Raw genomic sequence first — 17207 nt, forward strand, 5'->3', positions numbered from 1 at the left:
AGTGTTTTGGAAGCACTTTGTAACATGATCTTAAACTGGAGTCTTGGGCTGGGAAGATGCCATTAAGCCAATTTAAGAGAGATGGAAATGACCACAGTATCAAACTACAAGCCACTGTATCATAAAACAGGAAGCTATATTATCTTGAGGTCTCTTCCAGCCTAGAAATTCTGTGATTCTGTGATACCGAGCCTTTTTTTTTTTTTTTTTTTTTTCATCCAGGAGTCCAGTTGGGCAGTGAAAGCTGTCCACTACTGATGGCAGAAATAGGATTTTAGATCTGCATCTAAACTCTAAAAAATGAACAGACAGCTACTGACTAAATTTATATCCATTTGTACAAGTGCCTGAAAATATCACTATGGGCAAACTACAAAAGTTTGTGTTATTAGGAGAGTTTGTGATCATCTGTTTCAGTTCTCTCCCATCACCTGTCCACTAATTGCTTTATGAGCTTTTAAAAATTCATTAGTACAATTGGCTATCAAAAGACAGACGGCATAAACAATTGTTTATGCTTAGTAAGCAGATGATTTACAATATTGTACATTTGAAGAGGGCTACAAATTTTACCACAAACCAATGTAAACATTCTCATTTAATAAGATTTTTTAAGCACAACTTTTTATGCTTTTATTAGAAGTAAATTAAAGTTATAATCACCATTTGTACTTGGTGATTTTCACCAGATTATTTTTCTTCTTTATGATTAATCCTGTGCTAAATAGAGAAAGATTCTAAGAATAAGTTCATCATCTAAAATGGCATTCTAAATAGAGTAATGAGTACTTTAAAATACAGTGACTAAACATTGGAAACTAGGAACTCCCACCTCCATCACAAATTCTCTATTTTCCTAATTTTGCATGGCACACTCAGGTAGGTTTACTGTTTGTCTCCTCTGAGAATATACAGAAATAATTTTGCTTGTGGATGATGATAAAGAATCCTATTTTCTGTTATCATTTACATTTCTACAGATTGTTCTATTAAACAGTGAAGAAAATAACAGAAGGAATGCAACTCATTTGAGAATAAATTAAAGGAATTCTTAGCCAAAAAGTTTCAGAGAACAAAAATTAATAGAAACCCCTTGTTTTTCAGGATTTGGTTAAAGGAATGTATTCTATTTATTCACATTTCTCATTTAAAACCTGAGCACATTTAGTGCTAAAACCTAAAGCCGTGAAACTAATATTTAGTTGAATCTCCTGTAATGCGCTGTTACAAAATGTACAAATTCACACACGTGATAACTAGTGATCTATCTAATAACGTGACTTCTGCCAGAATAAATATCAATTAGTTTAAAATTTCTTTGCATGGAAGTAAGTTTCCTTTCTACATTCTAACTTCTTCCTCTGGATACGTAGTAGTCTCCCTTCTGTACGTTGTATAAACTCAGGTAGGTTCAAAATACATTAGGAAAGATTTTACTGAGCTGTTTATAGGGTAACTTTCTGCTAACACTTTAGAAAGGGTTTCAAACATATATTCTGCCTTGCTCTGTGTATTTGGTATATGAATGCTGATATGAGAGATGGGAAACTTGTATTTATGATACAATTAATTTTAAGAGGAGAGAGACACCAGTACTTGAACATCAAACTTTCAAGAAATGCATTTACTAGAAATGCTGTTACTCAGTTTCTGAAACAACAATATTGGTACAGATGATAAAGAAAACTTTCCAAATTACGTAATTCCACGTATATTTCTGTACTGATAAAACTATCCCATACATATCCCATACTGACAAAACATATCCCATACATTGCAGAGCATTTCAGGGTTGCTTCTTGCAGAAATCTTCTTTTAGATCTCTGATACTTGGTTTTCCTCTTCCGTATGTCTCTTTTAAGAGACAACTGTCTATGTTATCTTATAGACAGAGATGTTAACACTGTCCACAGAGGAAATGAATTACATTGCAGTAACAAATTTTAACAAATTCTTCCATTATTAAGAATGGCTCTTTTTTACTAGAAGACCCTGAAAGCACAAACTACTACATCACTGCCTAATCTTTATAGAAGATTAAAATGCAACAGAGAGAAAATAACTTTAATCAAAATACTTTCAAAGTTCAATACACTGGTAGTATTATCCAGAAAAGTATCATTTTGTCATACTAAGTATTTAAAGAAATAAGCCTATTAAACTGAGATTCAGCTGATGGATAACAAAAATTAAACTCTGCAATACTTAAATTTAATAACATGCTCAGTCAAATGTAAAATTCCATTTCCTGCTAGATCAGAATTTAATTGTTCCACTTCATTATTTGATAATAACAGTACATTCTATTAAAAGGCTTATTTGTTATTGTATTTCTTGGGCTACTACTCAAAAACTGCAATGTAACACTCTCCCTCTGTATATAGTTCAGAAAATAGAGAATGTAATATTATTTAGCGGAAGTAAAGATAATTTCCCTAGACTAACAAATTTCTGAAATATGAAATCCAGAGAGCACCTCACTAAAACAAATATTCCTGTATTACTTCAAATATGTTGCTTATACATTGTAAAGTTTGCAGAACTGTTCTGGGTCAGAACTGTTTGCAGAACTGACCCAGACACAGAATGCACAAGACATTTACTCACTTCTATTCACATCCTGCATTCCTTCATTCTTCCTGATTATATTTGTGGATATCTGTTAGCACAACAAAATATTATGCACCCAATACACTAGTTTATGGATACTTAAATGTTGAAATTATAAACCAGTTTACAACACCAACAACCCATAAAATACATTTATCAAATCAGTACTCTGCTTAAAGGTTCTACTCAAAACACATTAAAATACTTAAGTTGTATTCACGACTGTACTGACTTACCCTGGTAGAAGAATTCACCAAGGAACTATTCAGATTGCCAGTGTTGCACTTGAAATTTAAATGTTGATCAGAATGGGGATCTGCTTCCCAGCTTCCCAAATCATGTACCAACTTGTTAGAATTTGCAGATATTTTCTGGAAAGCAGTGCAAGTCATTCCTATGAAACTTGATGGCTTGATCATAAAGGCCTCCAGAGCAATATTATGAGATACCTGTCAAGAAAGATGCAGGTATGTTGCTAACTCATTAAGCGTAATTACATTATACATGCATTTTGTATTTACTGTACGTATGTTATAAAGGATTGTGCACGTACATGTACACGTACAATTTGCTTTCCATACACATGCATATGTGAAAGAAAGAAAACTGAATTTATTTAAAAAATAAAAAAAAGATCTAGAATTCTACAATAGTACATAGGGTTTGCTTGAAAATTCCTTAGGGATAAATAAAAACAGACAGGATAGCAAGTAAATATACAAAAGGACTTAATTTGTCTCTCAATTTGTATCAGTTTTGTGACTGTGTCATTATCAGCTTCAACAGACTTAATCCCAATTTAAAGCATATACATATGAAGTGAATTAGTAACTGCAGTAGTAGGAATTATTTAAAAAACGGGCAAGGATGTGCTCTCTGCCTCAAAAGTGAAACAGAAACATGCTTAGCTATTTGTTGTGTGGACTGATTGATTTCTGATTTTTTTTTTATATATATATAAAAAAAGGAGGAGGCTGAGGGGAGACCTCATCGCAGTCTACAACTTCCTCGTAAGGGGGTGTCGAGAGGCAGGAGACCTTTTCTCCATTAACACCAGCGACAGGACCCGCGGGAATGGAGTTAAGCTGAGGCAGGGGAAGTTTAGGCTGGACATCAGGAAGGGGTTCTTCACAGAGAGAGTGGTTGCACACTGGAACAGGCTCCCCAGGGAAGTGGTCACTGCACCGAGCCTGACTGAATTTAAGAAGAGATTGGACTGTGCACTTAGTCACATGGTCTGAACTTGGGTAGACCTGTGCGGTGTCAAGAGTTGGACTTGATGATCCTTAAGGGTCCCTTCCAACTCAGGATATTCTATGATTCTATGATTCTATATTTTTTTATTTTTGCAGATCACGTTTCATTATCATGTTTGCAGAATACTGTTAACATAGAATCATAGAATGGCTAGAGTTGGAAGGGACATGGAAGATCATCTAGTTTCACACATACACACCACCATGGGCAGGGATGCCACCCACTAGATCAGGTTGGTCTGGGACTCATCCAACCTGGTCTTGAACACCCCATCCACAAGCCCTCTGGACAACCTGTTTCAGTGCCTCACCACCCTTTATGTGAAGAATTTCTTCCTAACCTCTAATCTAAATCTCCCTTCTCTTAGTTTAAAACCATTCCCCCTTGTCCTGTCATTATCTGATTGAGCAAAAAGTCACTTCCTATCTTTTTTTATAAGCCCCCTTTAAGTATTCATAGGCTGCAATAAGGTCACCCCAGAGTCTACCCTGTAGGCCAAACAGCCCCAGCTCTCTCATTCTCTCTTCATAGGAGTGGTGCTCCAGCCTTCTGGTCATCTTTGTGGCCCTCCCCTGGACCCGTTCTAACAGATCAACAACCTTCTTGTACTTGGGGCCCCAGACCTGGACACAGTACTCCAACTGGGAACTCACATGGGCAGAGCAGAGGGGGAAAATCACCTTCCTCTACTGTTGGCCGCCCCTCTGTAGATGCAGCCCAGGATGCAGTTGGCATTATGGGCTGCAAGCATGCACTACTGACTCATGTTGAGCTTTTCATCCACCAGAACCCCAAAGTCCTTCTCTGCAGGGCTGCTCTCAGTGAGTTCTTCTCACAGTCTCTACTCATTGCCAGGACTGCCCCGATGGAGGTGCAGCACCTTGCTCTTAGACTTGTTGAACCTCACTAGGTTCACATGGGTCCACTTCCCAAGCTTGTCCAGGCCCCTTTGGATGGCATCCTTTCCTTCTGTTGTATCAACTGCACCACTCAGCTTGGTGATACACATCACCAGAATCAAGCTACTTGCCTCAGTTAAAACTTCTGTGTGGAAACACATGTTCTTGAACCCTGGCAATAGCCATTTAAGTATTCAGAAATCCAAATTTCTGCTGTAGAATGGAATAGCACTGGTTTCCTACTACACATTTGTGAGATGAAGGTTAATAAGCAAATGTTAGCTAGATAATACTGTATAGAGGATTCAGGTGATTTCACATGTAATATCCATGTTTTTTGTTTTGTTTTGTTTTGTTTTGTTTTTGTTTTTGTTTTGTTTTTTTTAAATTGAGTAGGAAATTCTTTAAACATAAATCTTTTCACTCCACAAATAATCCTATAAAGGTCTGACAACATTCAAATAATATGAACACACCATTCTCAGCATACAGAAATGCATAAAACAGAACGCAAAACAGTTTTCCTTACATAGCACTCTAAAACGAGCTTTAAATTGATACAGATGAACACAGAGAAAAAATATCCATGGAAACAAGCAACAGTCAGAAAGGTGCGTGTTAGGAAACAACAACACAAGTTAATTTTATATAAGTGTTGCAGATATAGAAAATGCTAATGTGGAGCCCATTTCCTAAGTTTCACATAAAAGCACCACACTGCAGAATGGCCAAAGGGTTTCCTTACAGGGGTAAGCTGTGAACAGCACTGAAGAGAGCAAAGTGAAAGCACAAAAGCACCCAACCAACCAATCAAAAACTTTGCAATTAGCCTAAAATATTCTGAAAGTTTCATCAGGCAGAGAGTAAAATTAAAACTCTTCAGAGGCTGGTTCGAAGGCAGCTACACTCTCCTGACAGGACTACAGAGTTACGTTTTGTCATCCATGGGAAGGCTTCCTTCTCATATTGCACATCTGACAGCTAAACACAGAAATATGTGCTAGAGTGAAAAAGCACCTCAGAACAATACCGATGCCTGCCTGAGCAGTGTGGTGACTGTGTCACAATCTGGCCACCAGCCAGCCATGTTGCCCCAGGCCTGCCACTGACCAGGGATCAGCCTCCTTGCCACAGCCGAGCCTGGCAATCACAGGGCTGCGACCTGGCCCAGTTGCCATCAGCAGGCCTCACAGGGACTAGCAGCGTTATGATCCCTGCTTGGGCTCATCACCACCACTGAAGACATGTGCCTGGGCTGGGGCAACCCTGCCCTGCCCTGCTCCCTGTCTGGGGGCAGTGGAAAAGGCCCCGGCTGGCAAGGCCAGCCCTGCCACCCACAGGGGAGACCCAGGCCCTCAGGCCACCCTGACATAAACTTCTTTTCCACAGTACTTCTCTAAAATTTTAAATAACATACTGAAAAATAATATTTTGTTTTAATTTTAACTGTTACATGATTATTAAAGTATAATTTTAATATAATAAAGTATAACTATGTAATAATAAAGTATAATTTTAGTAGCTTTAAGTATATGTGTGCAATATATACCTCTAGAATGTATCTATCAAATGAGATTTAAGAAGGTCTAAATGAGGGTGTCAGTCATGGCATTTTTCTGACCTTGAAATTAGTCATTCCACAACTTTATGGAACTCGAAAACCATTTTTGTCTTTCACAAATGATAAAGGAGTAACAGCAGAATTTACTCCCAGGTGGCTTTTCAACATACAGGGAACACAGTTGTGCATATGATATACAATTGTCACAGCTTATTGAGGTCCATTTTTTTCAGGAACCTTATTATGAAGTAGTAGTTACTTAAGATTTGGGGGTTTTATATGACATTTTCTAAAATAAAGAAAGCAGACGCAATTTCTGCATGAAGTTTGCTGGTTAGCCTCCAGAAGGACCAGAAGTGTTTGATATTTGAGAAGATAACACCAAAAAAAACTTCATAGCCTTGTTTATTTACAAATTGCACTCAACTGTTCTGTATGAAGCAATAGAGAACCCCTAGCAAATTTGCAAAAGACATTGCAGAAAACATTGCAAAAGACTTCTAAAAGGCAAATCATAAAGGCATCATTCATTGATATCAATATTTGTAGCAAACTTGATTATTTTATGTAGATATTTTCTTTTAAAATTATTTTTATAATAATATTATTTTATTCTTCTAAAAAAAAAAAAAAAAAGAAAAAAGAAAAAAAGAAAACCAAAACTATCCAATGTGTTTTATCACTTTATTCTGCAAGTGGAAAGATTGATTTTCTAAAATTATACAGAGAGGGGACTAAGGCCATTATGCTGTTAAGTTCAGCTTTTTTTTTTTTTTAATATACTTTATTGCATATCTGAAACTAAAACTGAATTCACCTCTAGTAGCTTCACCTGCATTTCTCAACTGCATTGGACAGTGAGAAAATAATAAATAATAAAGGTTGTTTAAAATCAAGAAAGCAGGCAAGTGAACCCATGGAGCAATAACACTTCGAAATATTTAACTAAAACTCTGATAAAGATAACTTTCAAGTTTTAGATGCATTTCTAAGTTTTCGACATTGAAACAGACAGTTTCTCAGTATCAAATGAGAACCCTTCAGTATCCAAATGTCAAATTCATCATGTAAGTCAAGACCAAGGGAAAAAAAAACAAAAACAGTTACTTCATCCTGCTCCAGGTTGCTTCTAAATAACTAAAAATATCTGCAAATTAGTAATCTTTATGACAAGTTGTTTTTTTTTTTTTTTGTATATTTTGTAAATTCTTTAAGCATGTGTTCTCTAAACTCCTCTCTGAAAGGCATATTAAAAACTTTAGGTGACAAGGGAGCATGTTGTCTTTGCTCTTATTAAAAAACTTTCACTCAATTTATCCCTTTCAAAATAAACCCAGATACTACAGTGAAAAATAGAAACTGAGTGAATACTAAGAACACTAGAAATATGAAGTTGTGAACAGTCTATTGTATGGATGCATTAAATCAAATTCAGGAAAATCAATTTTTAATACAATTAGTGATATTCAGAAAAAAACAAACAAACAAACAAACAAACAAACAAAAACACAACAATCCAAGTGTATCTACATACTATTCTGTGTACCTAGTTTATACAGTCTTGCCCTCCTTCTCTGCATACAAGTCAGTAGTAAAAATTGTGAAGAAAAATAACATCTAAAAATATTTTTTTACAAAAAATCTTTGTAATTTTATGAAATACCTTTGATATAACTTGAATGTTGCTGGTCAGTGCTTGATTTGCAATATGTTCCACACATCGTACAATCCTGGTGCAGGCTTTGTCTTCTTTTTGAGCCATCCACAACACATGATCATCAACCAACATTATATTGCTAGCAATTTCAATGAGAGCATCCCCAATCTGAATGATAAAACAAACAAAGAAAAAAAAAAACAACACAGTATTTTCTACAAGACATAAAAATAGAATATAAGTGCACAGGAGTACAACTAAAAGTAGGCATTGTATTCTTAGTAGCCATCATTCAAAGATACTTTTGATTCTGTTAAGAAAAGTAAATGGACTGCAAAATTGATGGCAATGAAAGAAAAATGCTACTGCTTTCAAAGAAAAGCTTTTTGGTTCACAATTTTAAAGCTTAACGTCAAGATGCACCACAAATACCAATGTCTCTCATTGTGTGAAAAATGCAATCCCAGAATAATTAACCTCTTTCTTAAACTAAGCAAAACTGGCCAAACCTCTCTAAAGAATTGTTTCATGGTTAATAAAAGAACCTTTGGGGGTGGGAAAGGGAATATATTTGGAAAAAAAAATTGTTATAGACATATAGATATAGTTTGTAGATATATTTGAGATTTAACTCAGGTGCTGATACATCTGTAATTAACTGACAGCAGAATAACATAAATAAACAAAAGGTGAAAAATAAGAAGAGGAAGTTTATATTATAATTAAATGTATTATTGGAGAATAAATGCATGACATGAAAAAATACAAAATTTTGGGCTAATACATGTACATCTTCCTGGTAATGAGGAACCTGTGTGAAATTGGTGAAAGTATGGGCTTGTAGCTTTGTGTGTTTTGATTCACTCTTGCAACTAACTCCTCTTAGAAGTGACTAACTATTTTTAGGCAAGGATACATGTAAATCCTTGTCTGTGCCTGGTGATACCTTGCAGTTTTCAATAAGTATGCCTGTGTTTCAAAATGTTGTTAGTATATCACATTTAGAAAGAATAAATACCACTGTGAATATTTTGGTGATGTTTTCACACTGAAGTTAAAATATTTACTTTTTAAAATTTTAAAAGTTTTTTTGAGAAAGATTTCAAAATTAACATTACCATTATTTTTGAAGGCTTATGGTTACATGAGACACAAAGATATGCCAAAGATACACAAACCTGAATACAAAGTTATATAACAGAAAACAAATGACCAAGGGAAATACAGCTTAAAAAAAGCTCAAGAGGTTAAAAAGTCAAACTAATAGAAGCATAAAAATAAGACAAATGCACAGATAATTCAGTGAGACAAAAAAAGAAACTCAGCAATAACGAAAATGGTTTAAGGAATGACAGTTTATGAAGTCAGTTCTGCATTTTCAATAAAAAATACATACATTTCACGTGCATTTCAAAGAAGAGAGAAGTAATGAGACTGTGTGAAATTTTATGTGACTATTCCCGAAATATTTAATGTATTTTTGAGAATGTAATTACCAGGTAATTCTAGATGGATTTGACAATGTGACAAATAGAGTTATTGATACAATGAATAATAATAAAACACATTAAGAGACTGAAACGATTTATGAGAAAAGATTAAAGCATAGACTAATCAACTAAGCAATAATTAACTCAGGGCAGAACAATAGACTATAAATATACAAAAGATGAGAAATAAAGAGAAAGTAATTTATATTATAATTAAATGTGTTATTGGAGTATAAGGTATGACATGAAAAAATACAAAATTTTTGACTAATATCTTCCTGGTAATGAGTTGCAGTATACTGCAAATATGTCCCCAAAGCAGTTGAAGCTTTCTTGCTTTAGAAGTAAACCACCAGATGGGACAAAGTACAGCTAGGTCTTCTAAAAATGTGTAATCCAGTGCTGGCTAGGAATGGCACTTCCCAGAAAACAGTTTTAAAACTATTTTGGTAAATCACAGAAAACCTCCCTGTATGTATTTACTTTGATTTCTAATGATTTTAGGTAATTGTTGTTTGAGCTGTTAGTTCATTCCAAATTAACCTACCTTTGTTCATATGTTTCCCTACTTTAAATTATTTTGATCCCATTTTCATCCCATTTTCATCCCATTTATTGAGCTCTTGGTTCCAAATTAACCTATCTTTGTCCATATGTTCCCCTACATTAAATTAATTTTGATCCCATAACTCAAATGTCATGGGTGAAGTTACTGACACTTGAACTTTACATGTATGTTGGTACCCTATGATTGAGAGTTAAGAAATGAGTGTTAGTAAAGTGCTCAGTGAACAAAGAACCTGCGTAGTGAACTTGAGAGAAAGGTATAAAGTTCAAAATAGAAGAGGACAACAGAGACAAATGAGGAGAATGTTCTAAATTACAAAAACAATATGAGATTATGAAATTACAAATGTAGAGGTAAGTGGTGGTGATAGAGCTGTTTTAGTACGGAAAACCAGAAAATGAATCCTATTTGAAAATCAACTAAGAGATTACAGATGATGCTCAGTTTTAATGCATAATGGAATGCACCAACTGCTAGTATGTGAAAAATAAAGAGACTCTATGGATAAATCCAAATATTTCTTTTTGGGTGGGAAATTATTTTTATTTTTATTCAGAAAGCAGTAAGATCTTATCAGGATTTTGAACTAGGAAGTTGAAATAGAGTTGTAGCTTTGAAACAATTCTTGGAGAGCACTTAGTAAAACATTTTAGGTCTGGTGAATAAAGATGAAATTGAAGTTGGAGGCTTTTTCAAATTGTCACTAAAATGTTAACTATTACAATCCCCAAAGCCAGAATGGAATGAACATTGCCAAACCAAAAGAAAACAAATGCTTTAACTATAGCTATCATATGTACAAAAAATACAGGTTATGAAATCTAATGCAAGCAGTTACTCTGACAATTAACAGTAAAAACTATGATGAATATTACTGTTCTCTATAAAAACTTATTTTTCCCATAGGGGTTTGCATACTTTGATTAGACTTCCCTGTAAAAATGCCATAGACTTTGCTAAAATTGTCTGTGGAAATTTGTACTTCAAGACACATTTTCTTCTCTTTACATGAAGTTCTACATGCTTTCAAAACTCAGTTAAGAAAACAAAAGAAGCATGAGTAACTCCTAGATAAAGGTAAAGAAGTGGCCAGCTTGAGAAGCACCTTGAGTTCATTCTAATATGTTAGTCATGGTGGAAATTAAAACGAAAAAGAAAACTAAAGCCATGGCTTATTGAAAACTGAATTCTATTCCTTAGCAATAACACCTCTGTCAATCAGATGAGATGGCTCAGTTGTCTCACATAAAGAAAGACACAGCAGTATATGCAGAATGTTTGCAACCAGAATACCAGCAAGCAATTTTAGAAGCTTCAGTGTGTGCCTGCATACATTAAGATTAGGACCATCTGTGAAGACTTCACTTCTAATTTTTTTTCAGCATACAGAAGATATCTTACATCTTCAATTTCATCCACGAAGACAATTAACTTTTCCATTATATAAGCCAAATATATTACATCCATTTTATCCGCAAAGTGGGAAGCACCTCTCGTGTAGGCTGTCAGCTGGCGGGAAAATTCAAGCACAGTCGTCAAATTGATGTGCATCTGAAAATACATGAGAATTGCTAGGTGTAATAAATCAGCTACCTTTGTTCTCTAAAGACTGGAGATCCCATCCATTTGTATAATGCTTTCTATAAATTCACATGGAGTTATATGCATCACTAGTACCATAAACATAAATTTCAGTGAAATATTGTATTTTCAGCATTACATCACAGATTTCATTGTTGTCATCTCCAGACACCACCACATGTCAACAAATATTGAAAATTTTTGCATGTCTGCTTTCTCTGGACTGGAACAAACCAGCCTCAAAGCATTATACCAGCCTACAATCTTGCCTTGCCTATATAATTAGATCATTAATGACAACAACAGTGGTATCAGTGAGGGTTCAGTGGTGCATAGTGGTGCATAGTTTTTACTACGCCAAAAGATAAGTTCAGACTGGATATGAGGAAAATGTTTTCTACAGTAAGGATATAGTCAGGCATTAGAATAGGTTTCCCATGGAGGTTGTGCAGCCTCCATCCTCAGAGGTTTTGAAAATATAAGCAGTTAAAGCCCTGAGAAACCTGACCTAACTGTATAGCTTACCTTGCTTTGAGCAGGAGGATTTACTGGAGTGCAGAAACCAAACAGAATTATTTTCTTATCCTATAATTCTATGGGATCTCTTAATACAGTAATTATTCCTATTTAAATAGGAATACACTTGAAAACAAACTTCCTGTGGTATCTAGCACTACTAGTTAGGAAAAAATTACAAAGGAAACTGGAAGTGGTAAAAGTTATAGGTCTATGCCATCCTCCATGCTATTCACTGTTGTGCTCTTTTATCCTCGTGCATTTTCATCAATTTGCATTTTTACCTCATCCTCTCTTAACCATCACACACCACTGCTCTTATTTTTCTTTTTTTTTTTTTTTCTTCCCTTGGACGGTATCAAAATGGCATTCTGAAGTAGCCTTCATTTCCACAGCTTGTTTAAATATATTATGGGACAACAGCAGTGGGAAAACAAAATTCCAGTCAACAGAACTCTGATATAGGACTTCAAGAGAAATTAATGTATTTCTAGTAAAAATGCAGGAAGGGTAGGCAAAGAAAGAACTGAAATGAAACAGTGATGACCCTGCCAACATTACTAATGGTCATCTAGTCTCCAGGCACACAGAGAAAAAAAAAAAAAGTGTTTCAAAAAAAAAAAAAGAAAAAAAAAAAAAGCCAGCTACCAGCTACCACAAGCTTGTGGCTGAACAGACATTTCCTTGCAAGCTATTCAGTAAAACCAGTACCAAAACCAGAAAGGAAGCTCTGCATTTCATAACATTACCTGACTGAAAGCATGAAGAACTTGAGTTACTTCTTGTGAATAAGGACATTCAGAATAGTTTTCTTCATCCCAGCGTCCAGTTCGATTACATTTACGCCATGCCTTAGACTCTTCTGCAGCATTGTGAAAGGCAATGGAGTTAAATGAATACTGAAGACAGGGATGGTAAGCAGTTATCCCAGCCAAAGTTTTGGGCCATCTATGATAATAAAAATAATAATAATAATTTAAAAAACAACAACAGCAAGCAGCAACAACAACAACAAAAAAAACCCCACAGTGTAAATCTTCTTTTCAAAGGCATTTTACAATAGAGCAATAATATGCATGATATTTAAGGGGGGGGGGAAAAAGCTATTTTAAATTTCACCTCCTTATGTTCTACAATGAATTCCTTTTTTTCCTTGGAAAATGTCAAACTTATACAGGCTGAAGTCTGGCTGGTCACACATTAATTCTGAATTAATTGTAAGAAAGTATTTGGTGTTCAGGGAGAAAGAGAAAGAGAAAGAGAAAGAGAAAGAGAAAGAGAAAGAGAAAGAGAAAGAGAAAGAGAAGGAGAAGGAGAAGGAGAAGGAGAAGGAGAAGGAGAAGGAGAAGGAGAAGGAGAAGGAGAAGGAGAAGGAGAAGGAGAAGGAGAAGGAGAAGGAGAAGGAGAAGGAGAAGGAGAAGGAGAAGGAGAAGGAGAAGGAGAAGGAGAAGGAGAAGGAGAAGGAGAAGGAGAAGGAGAAGGAGAAGGAGAAGGAGAAGGAGAAGGAGAAGGAGAAGGAGAAGGAGAAGGAGAAGGAGAAGGAGAAGGAAGGAGAAGGAGAAGGAGAAGGAGAAGGAGAAGGAGAAGGAGAAGGAGAAGGAGAAGGAGAAGGAGAAGGAGAAGGAGAAGGAGAAGGAGAAGGAGAAGGAGAAGGAGAAGGAGAAGGAGAAGGAGAAGGAGAAGGAGAAGGAGAAGGAGAAGGAGAAGGAGAAGGAGAAGGAGAAGGAGAAGGAGAAGGAGAAGGAGAAGGAGAAGGAGAAGGAGAAGGAGAAGGGGATGTGTTTTCCTTACATTCACCTTCGCAGGTTGCACAAAGCAGAGCAGAAAGTCCACTAAGCATAGAACAACTATTGCTAAATGTTGTAAAAGGTAGATGACAATCAAAATGTAGATGACAATCTTACTTTGCATTTTGACCCAATATCACAAGGCCCTTTTTGCCGCAAAGCCCTGAGAAGCAAAAAATTCTGAATGTATCAGAAACCAATAAACATAATTTGAGTAGAGATTATGTCTTATGAAGGAGCTAGCCCTCAAAAATTAAGTATTAGGTATACATGATTTATCTACTAATATGTATGATTATGATATGTATGATGATTTATGCCAAAACAGACAGTCTTTGAAAAGAAACAATAATTCAAGAGGAGCCAGAATTGTTCTATTTATTTCTTGTGTCTACTGTGCAATACTATTATTTTTATATCTGCTGCATTCTCTTGAACTGCACATCTGGGATTGTTTGTCTAAAGAAAAAGAAAATCCATTATCCATTGCCATTTCCAGGCTAGTATGGACATAGCAGGATTAGGTAATTAAAAGAAATCAAACAAAAAGAGAATATCATCTTCCAGTCAGCATGTCTGGAAAGGATGTGGTTTTGTTTTTAATTGCACTGATGTAATGACTGAAAGCAACCAATCAGAAAAAAATAAAATAAAATTCTGCCTCACACTGGCACACACCTTGACAATCAAGGTTTGCTCAAACATACATATAAATCCCTGTTAGTTATAAGAGGCAAATCCATTTGGACATTGTTACATAATATACAGACAGGTTTGGGGCTAAGTTTACACGTTTTCCTAGTTTCTAAAAAGGAAAGGTAAGGAGAAAAGTATTTTTATGTCATAGCTAACTGTCACTAGAATAATTCATGTGATGAGAAAAGTTGATGCAAAATGAAACATGAAAGGATTGTCACAAAAAAATGAAATATGTACAATATTATTATATTCTCCTTTTGACTCTGACTCAATTGAGATGAAATATTATTTCAGTAAAAAAAATAGTATTAATTCAATTGGGCCACACTGAGTAACACCATACCTCAAAAATAAAACTAAAACAGGCTATTCTAAAAGTAAGGCACATCAAGTCTTAGCACAGATTGCAGAATCTGGCCTTTTTGACTAGGAATAATAGGGCAATGCAACATTACTGTTTGCATTTCAGAATGTTCTTCTGGTGAGCTGAAAAACAAAATACGAGCAAAAGATGGCCATCACAGAGAAAAACTCTTGGTACATAAGGCCAGGTCATTGTGACTCAGAGTGCCTAATTCTTACTGCAGTTATACAATTATAAATACCACCTAGGCTGATGAACTAAAGGAACCACACTTCCCTAACAGCTGATGCCTTTTTCTTTTTCTTTTTTTTTTTTTTTTTTCCCCAATAAAAGAACTGTTCTTTCTAGCTTTGCTTTTGTGTTGGAACCCTTTCTACTTATGTACTTGCTGTATTATCAAAACTTCAAAGACCTTTCTAAGAAAAATTACTGGTGAGATATCTGTATCTCTGAGGGTAAACCTTTGAAATAGTTTCAAGTATTAATGCTAAGTTTGACCCTGATAAATTCCCTATAATTCTAAATTCATTCCCTTGAAATGCTAAAGAAATCTATGGACTCAGCATCCTTTTAATATACATTTTAAAAATAAATTTATATAGACTTCTGGAAAGGTGATCAATAGGGAGAGAAAAGTACACTCCCGTTCTTTTGGTTTATATAAAATGACAAAAATACCCCTGGTGTTAGCACGGTCTGTAGAATTTATATATGTATCTTTATTAATAAAAAGATGTAATTTTATGGAAAACAAAACAAAACAAAACACACATGTGCATTAAGTTGTTATCAAAAAGATTTTTTTATGACATTACTTGTTATTTCATAGGATATATATCCTATGAAGGTGTATATATCTTTAAAAGACCCAATTAGAAGTTTTAAAGTCAAAAGTATGTACAGAAAGTTCTGGTGTTTAAGAAAAGCTTCCTCTCTCAGATACTTTCCTTTTAATTAACTATTCAAGCTGAATTCTTATTATAATTCGCCTGGTAACAAATTACCTTCCTGATTTCTCAATGGGAATGCCATCATACATCAGTGTTATTGTCAAGCAGGTAATGATATTTTATTTTTAAGAGCTTTATGCATATCATTGAAGTGTTTTTAGAGCCAATCAAAAACAATGCCAAATTTAAAGAATCCTAGATTATTTTTTTTTTTCAGTTTAGGGGTTTTAAAATTAAAAACAAACAAACAAAAAAATGACATATAGCAATAAAAGTAAAGATGAAATAAAAATTACATAACAACAATATTGTGCAGAGACTATAAGATTCAGACAGAAAGATGGATGTGTTTTCTAATCATGTTATATAATACCTCCAACGATCTTTTACTAAATACTTTTACTCACTAGTTTGATTCTTTTCGGCAAGGTATTTTAGTAACAGTTTTGTATTTGTTACTTTTAATCTCAGCTGAATAAAACTAGTCAGAACTGGAATAGATTAGGAAAGTACTGAAGATTTAATCTTCTAATGCTTTATTGTAGTGTCATTATATTGCATAATTTCAAAAAGACCAAGAACAATTATTAACCTTCTTGCATTTAGCTATGAAGTGCCAATACGTTTTTAAATTTTCCATAATCTCACACTGAGGAATTTGAAGGATCCTCAGACAAACCATTGCTTTTCTTGAAACACTAGCTGCTATTCCCATAATAATCACACAGTACTCCTTCTTCTTACTCTATTACCTGACAATGACAAGTAAAATAAGTGACACATTCATACTCAACACTGTAGTATCAGCAAACATGGATATTGTCCATATGTGAAAATCACTCCCAAACCAGGAATTCATACCTGAAATCTCCCTTGTTGTTAATAACTCTTTCTGCAGGGCAGTAAGGTGCAGCCGTTTCCAGTACCACAATTTCTACTTGTTTAGTGCTATTTCCATAGGAATTGTTGACTAGACACTCCCAATCTCCACTTGCATCAATATCAATGCTAGATAGGATAAGTTCACTATAAAAAGAAAAGATTAATTACTGAATATACTTAGTTTTATAAAGATTGTTGGTAGTTTCCTGACATTAACTTCTCTTCAGAAGTTTTCTGTGAAAACATAAAAATGGGTTTTGCTTTATATTATTATTATATAGACAGACAGTATGTGATTGTTTTGTATTAAAATTTTAACACCAATTTGGACTGACATCTCAGGTCATGAGAGGCTATAACAGAGTCATCACAAAAGAACAGTTATG

At 34.8% G+C, this 17207-nt stretch overlaps 1 protein-coding gene across 8 annotated transcripts in view; it reads right to left on the reverse strand.

Moving 5' to 3' along the window:
• ADGRA1 (adhesion G protein-coupled receptor A1) overlaps nucleotides 1-17207 on the reverse strand; it is a 277097-nt gene that overhangs the window by 116329 nt on the left and 143561 nt on the right. For 4 of the 8 annotated variants that reach the window (XM_068688179.1, XM_068688176.1, XM_068688174.1 and 1 more), the window contains exons 8-12: nucleotides 16801-16965; nucleotides 12889-13087; nucleotides 11444-11593; nucleotides 7991-8152; nucleotides 2847-3059 (exon numbers count right to left, since the gene is read on the reverse strand). In XM_068688179.1, coding sequence (XP_068544280.1) covers nucleotides 2847-3059; nucleotides 7991-8152; nucleotides 11444-11593; nucleotides 12889-13087; nucleotides 16801-16965 — 889 coding nt within the window. Of the gene's footprint in view, nucleotides 1-2846; nucleotides 3060-7990; nucleotides 8153-11375; nucleotides 11594-12888; nucleotides 13088-16562; nucleotides 16678-16800; nucleotides 16966-17207 lie in introns of those variants that run through there. The other 4 variants (XM_068688175.1, XM_068688180.1, XM_068688181.1 and 1 more) reach the window with 4 other exon arrangements.

Source organism: Anas acuta, chromosome 7 (genome assembly GCF_963932015.1).
Source record: "Anas acuta chromosome 7, bAnaAcu1.1, whole genome shotgun sequence".
Classification (NCBI taxonomy): domain Eukaryota; kingdom Metazoa; phylum Chordata; class Aves; order Anseriformes; family Anatidae; genus Anas; species Anas acuta.